Source organism: Squalius cephalus (genome assembly GCF_949319135.1).
Source record: "Squalius cephalus genome assembly, chromosome: 4".
In the NCBI taxonomy this organism is placed as follows: domain Eukaryota; kingdom Metazoa; phylum Chordata; class Actinopteri; order Cypriniformes; family Leuciscidae; genus Squalius; species Squalius cephalus.
In genome coordinates this window covers 38,637,663-38,653,534 of record NC_137125.1, presented here as the reverse complement: position 1 = coordinate 38,653,534, position 15,872 = coordinate 38,637,663, and the positions used below count along the sequence as shown (strand labels likewise).

The following is a 15,872-nucleotide window of genomic DNA, read 5'->3' as shown; positions in this document are numbered from 1 at the left end:
AGTTGTGCACAATGTTATTAATCTCTAGCTTGATGTTGATTGGTCTTCTAACCTCTCTGCCTTTGTTCCGATTGGTCATGTAATCTTTCCTTCTTCATTCCGATTGGGCTTCTTAACTCTGCTTGACTGGTCATACTACCTCTTTGCCTTTGTTCTGCTTGATCTAAGCAAAAACAGTTTATTTGAAGCATCTATCAGAGGATAATGGCAAAAAACAACAACTTTAGGTTTAGATTTTCAATGCCAAACATCAATAGTGGTCAATAAATAGAAACCTTTAGAAAAGTCTCAGCAACAGCAGACTGATCTTCAAACCTTCATTGCATGCAGCATCTCTTCATCCCGAGACCTTCATGGTGAAAGAAAACTCCCATTAGGGACATATAAACACCCCAGTTTCCCAACCCAGTAAAACACAAGACGATTTAATTGGTATAAAACTGTCATTACAGTGATTTATTATAATGAACCATGAAAATAGCCAACCAGTGCTGTGTCTGTGAGCCTCTGTCCTTCACACACACATACACTCACACACAAACAGTAAAAAAAAATAAACCAGAGAGGAAGAAATAAAAATAGTGCTACAGTCACAGAAACATTCAGCGTTTTTGTCAAGAGCGCTTGTATTTACAACCATATTCCAAAATGGGGATGGGAGCGAATTATACAAGCATAGAAAAGAAAAGAAGCCAATATTTACAACTGTTTCTGGAGAAAGCTGGAGTAACCACCTATACATTAAATTACACTTTCTACAAATAACCATTGATATTCAAAAATAAACCGCTTACCCCTACAGGAAGGACCTCTCTTTCTAAAGCTGCCACAGAGAACAGCACGCATCTGTCTGTGTCTTATTTGCCTTCCGCCTCTCGCGTGCTGTTCAAATATGCACACGGATGCGGGCGGCATGCAAGCATACACGCTCCCTTCCGCTTAAAAACAGACACTCATGCACACAGACTCGCTCATTCACACAAGTGCAGTCTCCTGGGCAGTGAAGCGGCCTATCGGAAAGGTCTCCTCTGAATTTCTGCAGCGGTGCACAGATATTTTTGTTACATGGAGGAATAAAAAAAATAATAATTCTGTATTTTTTCTCTATACAAAACCTTTTTGCTATATAATGAGCCACTAGATAAAACAAATAACTGATGAGTGAAAAAACAGTGAGAGACGGGAAGAGTAGGGAAAGCTAAGGAGGAAACTGGAATGTCCCATTGCATTGCATTGCGCTGGGAGGATAGAGGAAGGATCCAACAGGAAGAGACCAGAAAAGGCGATTAAAATGAATAAAAACATTAAAAGTAAAAAAAGACGTCTGGAAAAGACAGGATGGCAGTACAAGGTTATGGGAAGGAGAGAGGTGTGGGGGATTCTGGGTAAGTGATGAGCACCAGGGTTCATTAACCATCATCTTTTACACAAAGTCTACTTTTACAGTTCTGCATTTCTTGTTTTTCTTTTTAAAATGTACCCTTTCCCCCCCCCCACCGGTTTCCATTATCCTTTGTGAAAAGGTACATAGAAAATATTTACAGTGGTGCTGTGTTGCCTATGTTACACGATGTAGCTCCGCCCCTCTCTGAGAGAGTTCGTCTAGGGGCGGGGTTAAGTAGGTGTGATCAGTGCCATCCTGTGCCCAAGTAGCCGGCGCTGTGGAAAGGAGCAGATGAAGGGGTAGGTCCTCTGTTACCGCCAGCGATCTGCGAGACACTCGAATTGGGCGGGGTCTGTGTGGGAGGAGTTTGTTGAGGAGGTGGTGGAGGCGGAGGGGGTAGTACAGTTTGTTGATAGGTGGAAGGGGTTACTGAGGGGTTGGCTGGTGCAGACTGGTGTAGTAGAGTGGTTTGAAAGCCACCAATGTTCTGAAAAGGGTGTGGTGCGTTACTGGATGGAGCAGGGGGAGGGGGTGGAAGGGGCGGGTGTGGTCCTTGTTTGATTGACAGGAGCGTGCCACTATTAGGTTGAGGCTGCTGGGAACTCTGTCCCTGAGGAGGAGGTGGAGGAGGAGGTGGGGGTGGGGCGGAGGTCAGGAGGAGTTGATGCTGCTGCATCGAAGGAGGTTGCAGATTGACATGCAGCAAGGTGGGGCCAGGCTGCGGGTGGGGAGGGGGAGGAGGGGGTGGTGGGGGAGGGGCAGCACTACTTTGGTAATGCAATGCATGATGGGGCTGCAGGAGAGGTTGGGAACCGGGAGGAAAGGGTGAGGCCACAGTAGGCTTGAACGCAGGGAACGGTGCAGCAGCAGCGGGAGGCTGAGTGGGGAAGTAGGGAGCAGAGGTGGGCGGAGCTGGGGGAGGAGGAGGAGGGGGTGGAGGTGGGGCATTTTGGGGGTTATACTGAGGGAAAGTGGCCGGGACAGACGTAGCCTGGGGTTGAGGCTGGTTCTGAGGCTGAGCCGTCAGGAATGTTCGCTGACCACGGTAAGGTGAACCTTGGGGTTGCGCTTTGGGAGAGTGCATGAGCGAAGGTCCAGCGTAGTGACTCTGCGAGGTGTTGGAGGGGCCGCAGTGGAGCTTGCTGGGCGTCAGAGTGGCTGGTTTGGAGCTCGGACTCTTGGTGCTGGACTGCTGGACGGACAGTGCCTGAGGCTGAGCAGGACCACGAGGCTGTGCTTCAACATCTTCCTCCTTGGATGGCCGAGACACAGTCTGGGGTGCTGGAGAACAAGGCTGTAAATAATAAAAAGGTTTATGATAACATCAAATTGCTGGTTGAAAATTCTAATGTTGCCAAAATAGAATATTGTATTGAGAGAAGCAAACTCTTACTGCATGTGCTGATGGGCTCTTGCAGCTCTTAGGAGAAGGACATTCCTTCACCTGGGAGTCACCACCCTCTGACTCCCCACTGTCTGAAAACGAGACAAAGTAGGTATTTTAATTCAATGAAAGACTACAGAAGATATTACCATTGTTCCCACACCTTTTGATCAAGGCATTTCCATGATTTCTTCAATCGTTTGGGATAACTAAGTGGTGTCTTGCTCCTGGAGGGACATGTTCTTACAAAGTTTAGCTCCAACCTGCTCCGGCACACCTGCCTGGAAGTTTATAGTATTCCTCAAGACATTGATCACCTGTTTTAGTGTTTAATTAAGGTTGGAGTTAAACTCTGCAGGAAAGTGGTCTTCCAGAAGCAGGATTAGACACCCCTGGAATTATTATTGGATACACCAAGGGTCTCCAACCCTGTTCTTGGAAAGCTACCATCCTGCAGACCCCAATCCCAATCAAAAGCCGCGTTGCCACCACAGGAAACACCACCGGTGCGTGCAGAAACAGTCGTCTGCTATTCGAATCAACAATGGAGTTTAAAAAATACGACCGATGGACCGACGACGAGGTTCGGGCTTTGTTAACCTTAAATTAAGAGGATGAATTCCAGTGGGAACTGTAAAGTCCCACGCAGTCCTACGTCACCGGACTATTTGCCTCATCTTCACGGTACTTTAGACCGTGGTGGAAATGCGGCTAGCAACAGGACTGGGGTAAAAAAGTTCCTGGTAAAAAAGTTCCTGTTCCGGGTAATTTCGATGGAAACGCGGCTAAACACAACTGAACCAGCAAATCACAGGGTTCAGAGTCACGTGAAAATTATAGGCAGGGTTGGAACTGAAGTCTGCAGAACTGATAATTTCATCAGCTTTTTTTGTGTGTGAAATGTTCTATTTAGTTATCAAATTTTTATCGACCTTGTTCTGTTTTTGTTTAATCGACTAAATGTCTGGAGAATTTAGTCTAGTTGTCACATTTTTGTCTTGCTGCATAATGGTTAAATTAATAATCGTTATTATTTTGCTCAAAATTATAAAATCACAATGATTGTCTTTTGAGAAATTTTAACATTTCATCAGAATTATCGCACTTTCACCTATAAGCACAAATCAACTACCACGAGTTCTCCAAACCTGGAAATCACAATCCAACATTATTTCCAAGGTTGTTCTTACCTGCATCCTTACGATGGTCACTCAACAGCAAGGCCCTGTGGTAGCTTCGCTCTCTGGCCTGCTCTACTGAAGTGGAAGATGTCCTGTAAATTAAATGTTATAATTTTTTATTAATTCTGAACTGCAGCATTTGCTGGACTTTTTTCCATATCTCCATAGAGAAGTCAAAATACAGCCTGATTTCTTGATAAAGTTTTAATCCAAACAAATCTGTAGTGAAATTGAGTTTATGCTAATGCAGGCTAAGAGCTCATTGTCAAGGAACAGAAATTCTTTAGGGACGTACCACTGGCCTTCTCCATCTCTCTCCCCCTGAGGCTGAGCGTCTGACTCCTCGCTAGGCTGAGGGGTCTTGGGGGTTGGTGTTGCTGGGAGAACAGGTGGCTCAAAGGGCATCTCCACAGCGACAGGGAAAATGTCTACTGGTGGCGCTGTGGAAACAGGTGATCCACACTCTCCCTTGGAGCCGCTTCGCCGTGCCTCACGCTGACGTTTCCTGTACTCCAGGAGAGAGACCTAACAACACATGAATATTGGTACAGTAAATTAATTACTTGAATAAATGGCATACATCATATTTTGACAAATAAATTTGAAATTTTCAGTTGTTTCTTCAGATGAGATTACCAGATAAAGAATTTGGAAAAAGAAAAACAAATCATTTTACATTTATACATCAACACAGACCTTTTTCTTCTGTGGGTTCTTTGCAGTGCCTCCCTCCCCTGCACCCTCCCCACTCAATGAGCGGGTAAAGGTCACGCCACTTGCTTCCTCATTGCAGGGATAGAAGGGTGCCGCTTCACTGAAGGGGCCAGCGGAGGTTGAATCTGGCCTATACGCCCCCATCTCCAAGGTGTGAGAAGGGGTGAGGTCTCTCAGATTAGAGTTCACTGGAGAAAACGAGAGGCCACCTCGGTCTGGACTCTTCATCCAAGGAGGGTAAGAGGAGGATGGCGTCTCAGGTGCCGAGGCAGCTTCTGAACCACCACCATCAACCTCGATGCCTTCATCTACTACAGCATCCTGGGGCTCAGCATGGGAGGGCTGAGGACTCAGAGACCCCATAGATTTTGTAGACTCCTGTGGAGCCGAATCAGAGCCCGCATTTCTCACGGTGGGAGATGCCAACAGCGAAGGAGGTCGCTCGACCTGACAAAAGACAACAAAATGTGTTAGATGTGGTGATGAAAAATGCAGCAAAACACTTCTGTAGCAGGTGTAGGATCTTTAAGTAGTGAACTCACATCTTGTGTACTGGGCCTCCGGCTACCATCTGGAGAGCTATCCATAGACGACTCACTCTGAAGATTTAGAGATTTCTTGATCATTTTGTTGCCTTTCACCAAAATAATGCCTCAAATCAATTGGCCAGAAGTGACCAATAATTTTATGACCATCACCACTGCTAATAACTGTGCCCACTTGGTGAATAGCAAAAGTGTTAGTGCCCTCTTGTGTCAGTTCAATAAACTATTAACAGCTTTGTCATTGCATAATCCATAAGGTTTTTGTTATCAATATTTTGGTAATCATTTTTATTAAATATTGGGCAAAACATTTTCACTACTTCTCACTCACAATAACTAGATTAGGATTCTTCTTAAGTTATATTTGTGGCTTTTTGGCTTTTTTTGGGGGGGGAAAGAACAGTGCAGAGGAGACAGAAAGCAATGGGAGGAGAGAGGGGAACAGGATCAGAAAAAGGACCTCGAGCTGGGACTTTAACTTGGGTTGCTCAAAACGCTACTGTGCTATATGCCAGAGCACTGTCCACAAGGCTTTAATTAAATTTTTTTTTAAAGTATCGTTTTACAGAGATTACACTCACAAACAGCAATTTCTAATAATTAAATATTTTAAGTATATTTTAAGTACAGAATTATATTCATTCTATAAATTTCCATCGAGAAATTGAAATTTCAGGCATATCTACAGCAACAACACTGGTCACTTAAAGTCAACAACTTTGCAGATGTGGTCTTACCTCTTGTGGCAGAGGGTGGTTGGGAATCTGCAAGGGTGTTGAGGGCTCAGTACTGAGTTCCTCTGGTCGTGGTCGAGGAGGCGTGGCTAGCAGCAGGGGTGTGCCTGGTGCATCTGTCGACTCTGTTCGGGTTGGGGTGGCACAAGGAGACCCGTATGGGGTGGAAGTCTCCGACATACAGGGATCGAGCGGACATAAGCGTCTTTTCTTCAATGGGGTAGGCAATTCTGCAAGCACACAGACAGAGTAAGATTGAAAACGGCTTTAGACAAGCTTTAAGACAATGAACTTTCAGTTGGACAATGACTGCTGACCAACCTGGTAGAGAGCAACTGCCGTTGAGGGGTAGAGGGCTGTAGGACTCGCCGTTTATAGAGGGGCTGAGAGGGCTCTCACTAGGCATCAGCAAAGAAGGGCACCCTCCACCTGGGCTGGTGGAACCCTCCTCTTCTAAAGCTTGCTTCAGCCAACGCTACACAAAACATATGGAGTTAGACCAGAAACTTGCTAGCCTGAATATAAACGCTTCAATGTGAATATTAATGTGGGTCTGAGCTGAAATTAGATTTTTTTTTAATATCATCCACCAGGTGACTATTTTATCTTTCGAGAGGCAAAAATCAATGATGAGCAATATCAATGTTACTTGCAGACATCTCTGTTTAATGCAGCAATTTTACCTTCTTGCAGGAGCCAGTGGTAGGTGGTGTTTCGGGCATTTCTCTCGAGCGTCGCCGTCCCGTGGGCACTCCGGGAGTGCTGGGGCTGCGGTTGGCTAGAAAAGGAGAGGAGAAGCGGACGTAGTGTTTGGGCGTGCTGTAGACATGTGAGCTGCAGGCCATGCCCGGTAAAGAGTTCAGCTGTGTGGCCAAGACCTCAGGATCACTACTGATCCGCAACGGCCTCTCAGGCGGAGGTTCCGGGGTCCGCGAAGCTCCCTGCTCCTGTTTATCAACACCCATCCATTCACTCACTAAGTGCTGTTGGGAAAGAGAATACGCAGTTATAAAACTCACAACAGACAGCTGTGACATGCATTTTATGGAAGCTAATGGGGAGGAATTCTACCTTTTTAGTTTTGGGGTACTTCTGTCCACTGCGGCAAGCTGGGGCGGGTGAGCCGCTGTGTGGTGGGCTGGTGTCAGGGGCATGTGGCGGGGGAGCTTCAACCTCAGGGGCCGAGGGCATCTCTCCATCAAGAGTCTCTGCTGTTAAGGGCTCTAAAGCCTCACCAGGGGAATTAGGTGGCAAGTCGGAGCAGGCGCTGACCGTGCGCGTTCGCCGCCTCTGCTGTCCGATGTGAGTGCGGTTCCGCGAGAAGCTTTTTCTCTGTTTGTTACGGCTCACCTTTGCTGGCTTCAGACCAGGTTCCTCCTTTACTACCTCTAGCATGGGCTAAAGGTCAAAACAATGAACGATTGTTTGAATACTTACAATTAGGAGGAATAAACACACAAAAAAGATCATTTCCTTACATACACTACAGTTCAACAGTTTGGGTTTAATTTTTTTGTTGTTGAAAGAAATAAATACTTCTATTCAGCAAGGACGCATTAAACTTATCAAAAGGGACAGTGAAGACATTTATAATGTTAAAAAAAAAATTCTATATTAATCAAAAGCTGTTCTTTTAAAATGTAAGTTTCTATACATCAAAGAGTTCTGAAAGAGTACTGTGATACAATCGTTTTCAACATTGATACCAAGAAATGTGAAAACTCATATTTGCCATCACACAAATGAATAACATTTTAAAATAGAAAACAGTTATTTTAAATTGTACTAATATTTCACAATATTATTGTTTTTACTTTATTTTAGTTCAAATAAATGGATATAACTTTAAAAGTTCCAAAAGTAAATGACGTGGTTTATCAAGTAACTGCTGTTCGTGTGACTCAATGTCAAGCTAGTCAGATTCAGTTGTACAAGAAAACGCACCATGGATTTAGCAATTCTTGCATGTGTGCATCATTGAAGGTTACGTACCTGTAACAGGACAGGAGGTTCAGCCTCAGGTGTAGTAGGGGGCTCTTCCTTAATGTCGCTGCGTCCACCAATCTCCCCTTTAGTGCCGATCCTCTCCAACGCTTGCTCCCTCCGCTTTTCTCTCTTCTCCATACGAGCAAACGCCTGCAGAATGGCCTCCATCTTCCTCTCTTCACGTGTCTACATGATTGACAGACAGAAAGAAAGGAGGAAAGAAGACAACAGAGAAAGGCTGAGTCTATTTTCTGGCTGACAGTTGGGAACCCAGCTAGCCACTTAGTGCAATCAGCAGGCCATAGCCAGCAGCAAAGGCGGGAAAAGAGAGAAATGGGACACTTCTCTTCTACTCAAGAGGAAATATAAGACACCCCCAGGGTGTGAGAGGTGGCATGTATGTGTGTGTGTGTGACAGTTTCTGTACTCTCTCATGTCCTACCAAAAAGATCGGCAACAAATACCACACGAGGGTGTCTTCAGGTGGGCCATGTTGAGTGACTGAGGGTCGCATGCCTGGACTTCAGTCTCAGCATGGGGTCAGTGAGCACAGGACAGTGGGGTTAGTGTGTGGGTTCTCCTGTACAGTAACAGGCAGGGGAGTGGGTTGGGTTGGGGGTTGTTCAGGATATGAAGGGGTAGGTTTACCTCCTTGTTTCTCAGAGCTCTGCAGCAGGAAGCCCCTGCGCTGTGACGATGGGACTCCTCTGCCGGGCTGCCCTGAATGGTGCCGAAAGAGACAGCCATCAGGGTTTAAACACACACAGGCCTCCAGCTTGCTCACACCCCCATGCACACACTCATACGTATCAGCCTAGTTCTTATTGCATGGGTAGTGTGGTTGGGGTTTAGAGCTTCAGTATGGGCATACCACCGAAAGGTTGCCGGTTTCTGGGCTGGAAGAATTGACAATGCTCCAGTCTTTAAGCAAAAATCCCTAACGTCTGAAACGGGGGGCGAGATAATTTCCTCACCAACAAACTAGACTGGTGGGAACAAAAATTCAATGTGGTCTTTTGGAAGTGTCTGCTGCAAAATACATTCTGTTTGAACTACTCAAGTTAGTAAAGGACTCAAATAAGATTTTAAGATTTAAGATTTGTCCTGTTGCAGCAGGAAAAAAAAATGAAAGCTTAGGGAATTTCCACAAATAATGCAGCAGTCACTATTAATTTATCCAGATAACACAACGTTGTTTATAGAAATGAGCTATTTCCTGCATTTTTATGTTAATGGAATTTCAGGATTGGTTGTCAGTTTTATTTTCCTAAATATTCCAGCAGTTGCTGCCAACTTCTTAATGTTCAGAGCCTGTTTTTCACACATTTTCCCATCTCCCTTTAACCATTCACGGCAAGCAAACAACAAAACACCACACACAGTAATGGCCACATCAAAACATTCACATAAAACATACATGTTAAGTGAGAGAGTTACTACACTCTCTAAGGTTGATCACAAGCTACTATGTAACCAACAGCCAAAGCGATAACACAACCAGACAGCTCCATGCACGTTGGTCTGTGCATTACTAGGGTTAAAATTAAGTTTCATTAAGTAAAACTATTCCCTGTTAGGATCTTTGCAACTTTACAGTTGTGTTGACTTTGTAATTTATACCCTAACATATTTTGAACGTAAAGTTTTTTTTGTTCAGGATTGTTGAATTTTGGTAGGAAGCGGTTTTGAATAGATACTTGATTACACATAAATGGTAGTAAACGTGCTTTTAACATAATTTTGACTGAAGAACAAATATTTAGGGGAATACCACAAAAGTGGGTTCTACGTTAACATCTAAAATCAACTATTAATGACATGCATTGTGCTCAAGTAATTTCAGAATTTCAAACACGCCAATATTCCAGTTAAGCATGATCTCTCACTACTAACATGGTCTTGACATTTAGTCAGAGGAAAGAGATGATTGCAGAAGAAATACATGGTCTAGTTCTTAACGTCCCATCGTGGAAACCAAATAGGCTCCATAAAAGATGAAGAATGAAAAAGAAAGACAAAGCAACAAGGATGAGTGCCCTCGTGTTACCCTCCAGGAGGTTAAACTACACAGCGACAGGAACAGAGAAGCGGTGGCGGCAGCAGCAATATTAGCAGGAGGTTTATAGGGGGTGGAGGGGGGAAGAAAGGAATGGTGGAGCATTCTGGGAGCTGCCCAAATCACCACACAGACCTGGGAGGCAGAACGAGGAGGGGAAAAAGACAGGGTGGGGGTGAGGGCAGTAGCGTTTCCATGGCGACCGTGTTTGCCATAGCTGTCATTTTCCCCTGGAAGCACTTACCATCTTCCTCCTCCTTTCTGCAATCTGCTCCTCTGACTCCATCTCTACTTCATTGCTAACGGAGGTTTTCTCTTCTAGATCCTCTATTAACTCAGGATCCTGCAAGAGGGGGAGAGGGGCCTTTATCATCGCCTGGCTACAGACCAGGAGAGGAGCATTAGAGAGGGAGAGAAAGTGTGGGAAGGGTCGATTCAAGCCCAAATTGTGGCCGAGATCTTGGGTCAGGCGGATCATATTGTACTTAAGGGAATCTGTGCATCTACTAAACAGATCAGAGCGGATTTATGTCAGCATTGTGGACAACTCTTCCAGGATGTCCTGAAATTTACGGTCTTACGAGCACCAGGATGGCAGGGAGTTACGAGTGTGGATTTTTTCACGCTTTCACAGCGTGGCAAACAAGCAAGATTTAATATTCTGCCATCCGCCACCATTGAAATATAGGAACATAAGAGCAAAACAATGAGGAAATATGTTTTCTGGTGATCAGACACTGTAGTTAAGGCCAGAAAGGAGATGTGGATGAGTAAACAGACCATTAGAATGTCTGAAAATATCCAAAGAAAGAATCATGCACAGATTAATACACAAGGATAATTTTTTTTACATGCAAACATAAAGGGTTTTTCGACCTTTATAGATGACGGGACCCCCCCACCCAGACTCTCAGCCAACCCAGGGACGCCGAATAGATTACAAAAAACTAGATTTTCTCAGTTAATAACTAATAATACCTTTTTATAAAAACATTAATATAACATTAATATTATTTAATGCTTCTAAGATTTTTAGTTTGAAAGCATATTGAAAACATCAAATTCTTCTCCTAGAACCTTGCAGTACCTTTCATGGATGAAGACAGGTGTGTAGATTTTCATTTAAACTTTTGAGGATATGTATGAGATTGATTTCACTAACAGCATTGTGCAGGTCTATCGTACCTGATTGTTAGATATGGAGAGCCGGAGAGGAGAGAGTTTTCTCGGTTTGCCGTCATTGAGCGTTTTCCCCTTGGACCCATCACAGTCCATCGTGAGGTTCTGGTTCTGTCCGCTCTCGTCCCGCGGAGGCTCTTTGTCCTTGCGGCAACGCCGTCGTGTGCTAGAGCCCAGATTCTCCGTGGGTTCCAAGTTATGCTTGAGCACAGGGCATTCCGGATTGCCTTTCAAACACGCACAGTCCACCTTATATTTACTACAAAACAAGACATGGAAAAAAGAAACAGAGGAAAAGTGTGAACAGTAAATTTTAAATAATGTTTGATGCTTTGCCACAGTGGACCAAACAGAATGAAGAACTGATTCTTTACAAGCTGAACGGTTATAAAAACAGTAAGGCCGTATTTCTGGGCTGGATTGGCACAGGGTGGAACAGTTAAGCAACGAGAGCAGTTTAGCCCGACGGTGGAAAAGCAGCTAAATATTCCAGGTAGAAGTGTCATTACACAAGGTAATAGGTGATACTCAGCCTTGGCACGTGTGCTTACCAGCTGCTGTAGTCATAATCAAAGCCAATGGTGATCTCGCTCCCCTTGGAGATGGACCTCAGAGAGTAAATGTATAAATGCAGCATGCCGTCCTCGATCACGTGCCGCACCTCAGCATTGGGGGTGCAGGAGCGACGGATGAACCGGGCCTCATTCCCGAAGCTCCGTGCGTCCACGCACATTTCCAAACCGTCAAACTTAGAGTAGAACAATACAAAAGGGTATGGCCTGCGAACAAAACAACAGCATAAACAAAAATACACAGCAGAATATAAAATAAACGTTCAGAGGCACAACGTGGCCTTTCAATACCTCTTAAAGAAGTAGCCATTGGCCTCAAACTGTTGTCGTAGCATGACCTTCCCTCTGTACTCGATTATGAGCGAATCGGCAGCCAAGTCCCGCGCAGCCTTCAGAATGCGCTTGTTCTTCTGTACGTGACTCTGAGAGGAAAAAAATCAGAGTGATTTTGTTGAACAAGGCCACACACAACGCACCAAAAAACGGACCAATATTGTGGTAGAATTTGTATTTGTGAGTTTATAATACCTCTACAGGTGGTTTGAAGGCTGCGGTGTGTGTATTGTAGGCTAGCGTTTTGCCGTCTCTGGCTTCTTTGACTCTTAGCAGTAGCTGCACTTCTTCACTGTACTGGTTACTGCTGGCTTCCTCATAGCGCTCCATCCAGGACTTCATCTTATTCTCCCAAAGAGAGGGAGGATCTGTCGGCTCACACTCTGGAGCTGAGCCCTGAGGACGCACATATGCACAAGATGGTAAACATGCAGCCTAAGCATCTGTAACACACATTTTAATAGCTATTTGTGAGTTGTATTTTATCAGCTGTAGAGCACCCACCTTCACTCTAGATGATTTTCTAGAGCCTTCACGGAATGACTGAAAGACAGAAACAAGCCGATATCAGACTTTAAAACAAGTGTAGTAACCCACTGAAATTACATGATATTCGGTGATATTCAATTAGACACAGATACAGGACAGGGCTAAATTTGACATATTTAAAATTGACTACGGTTTAAAAGTTTGGGGTCAAAATTATTCAACAAGTATGCAATACATTGATTAAAAGTGACAGTATAGACATTTGTGTTACAATGTTTCTTGAGTATCAAATCACCATATTAGAATGATTTCTGAAGGATCATGTGACACTGAAGACTGGAGTAATGACAGGAATAAATTACATTTTAAAATATATACAAATAGAAAAGAGTGATTTAAATTTGTAATAATATTTAACAATTACTCTTTTACTTGTATTTTTGATTAAATAAATGCTGATGTAAAACTTTTCAAAAACATTTTCAAAAAAAATCTCACTGACTCCAAAATTATGAATGGTTGTGTATACCACAATTTAGTCAGTACATATATAGTTAGTACACTTCTCACTATAGATCCTTATCAAATAAGACAATTAAATAAATAAAATTAAAATTACAGTTGCTTGTTTATGCTAAAAGTGTTGGTTGTGTGATTCAGACCTTCTTGGCCCTGGCTGTAGCCTGGGGCTCCTTTTCTCCGCTCTTCTTTCGTTTCTTTTCAGTCTGTTTGTGGCCGAGACGTGCTGTTGTGAGCGTTATGCTGGTGGGGGTGTGCTGAAACGCTGTGTACAGCTCTAGTGGAACCTCATCCCCACTTTCTGTAGCACTGGTGTCCCCGTCTGCAACAATGACACCCAGTATATGAGTTTGTATACCAAATCCAACCCCTAAACCATCATAGTACCATTGACATTTAACCCTCAACCTTAATTATAAAATAATGCCTGTCTGAACTAGTGCTAGTCAAACAGGTTTTTTTTTTTTTTTTTTGATGATCATGGTATTTTTTAAGATTCTGTCAGTTTAACGGCAAATCATGTTTATTTTCCTTTATTGTGGCTTATTTTACTGTCAGAAGTACAGAGAATATAAAACATTGTAAGGACAAATACAAATTTACTTTTAAAAATGGTGGTAAGCAAATCAATTCATAAAACTAACAATTTAGTAATGCGGTATTTTAAAAATACATATCGTTCGCAAAACTGAAACCAGTTTACCGCCCAGCACTAGTTTGACCAGACACTATTGCCCTCAAAGCAGTTTGACATTGAATCTAACTGCAGTTGTTTTGGCCAACCATCTCCAGCAGGTGGCATTAGAGTTGGAGAGCTTACTAAATATCTAGTAATGATTGACACCACTACAGGAGAGCTTCTTATAGAATTGCCTGTAAAGATTTAAGGAGGGTCAGGTTTATATTTCATAAACAAAGGCTCATGTGATCATGTATCCATATAGTGTTTATATACAGTGCAAGTCATCAGACTCTAAAGATGCTTTGTCTACAGCTGAACTGTGGGAAAAAGCAGTAGTGGCATTGTTTCTGTGGGAGAGGTTGAACGTGTCTGTAGGTGTGTTTGTTTTTGTGAAAACTCACCAGACATGTTCTCTCTCTTCCTGGTTTGCAGTAGGATGGCGTGCTCTCGGTCCAGGGTGCGTGGCTGACAGCGCTCACACAGGTAGGTCTCGGGAATGTGCTGCCGGTCGATCCCCATGCAGTCTATGTGCTGCCACACACTAACACACAAAGCCAAAGAAAGATACGGGTGAGAAGTTACTCTCTTTTGGTATTATCTGACTGTGAACAAAGTGACTGACAGATCTCACTATTCAAACATTCGATCAACTGCCTGAACGTGTATCAACAACAGTTTTCATCTACACACAGAATTCCCAGCACTTTTAAATGTCTTGTTGACAGCACTAATCTCAAACAAAGAATGTGATCTGAACTCAGCAAACATTAATGTCACCATTTAGAGAGCGGGAAGCAGGTAATGCTGCTTCAAAAGAATAAAGCTACAAAACCAAAATAGATTTTCAAGAGCATTTTCTACCTGTAGTGTGGTCTTTTTTTTTAAACGGTGTATAAAAAACAGTCTACTGTCCAATTACAATAAATACTTGACAAAAAGACGTTCTATATAGAAAGATGGTGCACTCATATTACTTATGAATGGGAGAAAGTCATTGCATCACTGCAGCTGCCGTTAGAAGCTCCGGTTGTTATAGAAACAACAGTCAACTCGAGCTTAGGACTGTACATACGCATTGGCTGGTCTAGCCTGAAAAATAAGCTTTTTTTTTTTAACACTATTTAACACATAAGAAACAACATTTATGGGAGTTCATGTCAGATTTTGTTGCTGATTTGAAATATGTTATTTAATTGTGAGTTTAGCAAGCAATTTTGGAGATTACGGGATTCCCCCGTTCAAGTAGATAAGATTTGGTCTTGGATGCCAGAAATAGCTGGCCTGGGGTGTTGCAAATATGGCTGCCGAGTGAACAGACTTTGCTTGTAAAGGATATTTCTGTAAGGGATATTATATTATGGATATATTACTCAAATTCAACATCAAGCTAGTGTAAGACTGGAAAAACTGGAAGAGAGGGCAACTCTCTGAGAGAACAAAGGAAATTAACATTTGAACTCACTCTTGTGCACCAAGTCTCACCTCAGAATCATCCTAATCTACATCTTTCCCTCTTCCCCCATTCCTTCATCTCACGCGGAGATCACCAAAATTCACCCAAGAATGTATATGGTTTAATGTGAATAATTATCATACAGTATTACACATGTTTGGCATAATTTGAAATGTCTCAGTGCGACTGGTACAAATGTCTCATTCCCAAAGAAGTAAAACAAAAGGTAATAAGGTATTTACAGACATTTTTACACAGGCCTGTTCAAACTGTCAAGACAAACATTCAAACATAACGGTCATATGTGCCTATGATGCCTAAAAGTGTTATTAAGGTGGGCAGCTCACTAGGTTTTGAGTGTCGAATCGAACAGTGAATGATGCTCAAAAATGGCATCAAGGTGGTGAACTTGGTAGGTTTTGGGTCTGAAACCAAACATGTTGACTCGAACGTCTGAATTGTTCCAAAAGTGTTACATTTCAAACTGAACATTCCAAAATTGAAACAAATGTTTTAAATCAAACGTTGAACTGAACATGTTGAATCAGATATGACAAACTGAATATTCCGACATGCCGACAATGTTCACAAATGCCGTCCAGGCAGTGATCTGTCAATCTGAATGTTACAACATGTCTATGGTGTACAAAAATGTTATAGA

At 43.1% G+C, this 15,872-nt stretch overlaps 1 protein-coding gene across 7 annotated transcripts in view; it reads right to left on the bottom strand.

The window, feature by feature from the left end:
- Positions 1–1,349: 1,349 nt before the first annotated feature.
- Positions 1,350–15,872, bottom strand: part of kmt2e (lysine (K)-specific methyltransferase 2E) — a 38,019-nt gene continuing 23,496 nt past the window's right edge. For 2 of the 7 annotated variants that reach the window (XM_079870202.1, XM_079870206.1), the window contains 20 exons: positions 14,160–14,299; positions 13,220–13,398; positions 12,573–12,611; positions 12,264–12,464; positions 12,027–12,157; positions 11,715–11,942; positions 11,170–11,422; positions 10,229–10,327; positions 8,577–8,648; positions 7,935–8,114; positions 7,014–7,340; positions 6,626–6,925; positions 6,264–6,417; positions 5,946–6,172; positions 5,206–5,262; positions 4,646–5,110; positions 4,245–4,474; positions 3,959–4,041; positions 2,778–2,860; positions 1,350–2,678 (listed from right to left, as the gene is read on the bottom strand). In XM_079870202.1, coding sequence (XP_079726328.1) covers positions 1,629–2,678; positions 2,778–2,860; positions 3,959–4,041; positions 4,245–4,474; positions 4,646–5,110; positions 5,206–5,262; positions 5,946–6,172; positions 6,264–6,417; positions 6,626–6,925; positions 7,014–7,340; positions 7,935–8,114; positions 8,577–8,648; positions 10,229–10,327; positions 11,170–11,422; positions 11,715–11,942; positions 12,027–12,157; positions 12,264–12,464; positions 12,573–12,611; positions 13,220–13,398; positions 14,160–14,299 — 4,498 coding nt within the window. In that variant the 3' untranslated portion in view covers positions 1,350–1,628. The remainder of the gene's footprint in view (positions 2,679–2,777; positions 2,861–3,958; positions 4,042–4,244; positions 4,475–4,645; positions 5,111–5,205; positions 5,263–5,945; positions 6,173–6,263; positions 6,418–6,625; positions 6,926–7,013; positions 7,341–7,934; positions 8,115–8,576; positions 8,649–10,228; positions 10,328–11,169; positions 11,423–11,714; positions 11,943–12,026; positions 12,158–12,263; positions 12,465–12,572; positions 12,612–13,219; positions 13,399–14,159; positions 14,300–15,872) is intronic. The other 5 variants (XM_079870203.1, XM_079870207.1, XM_079870205.1 and 2 more) reach the window with 3 other exon arrangements.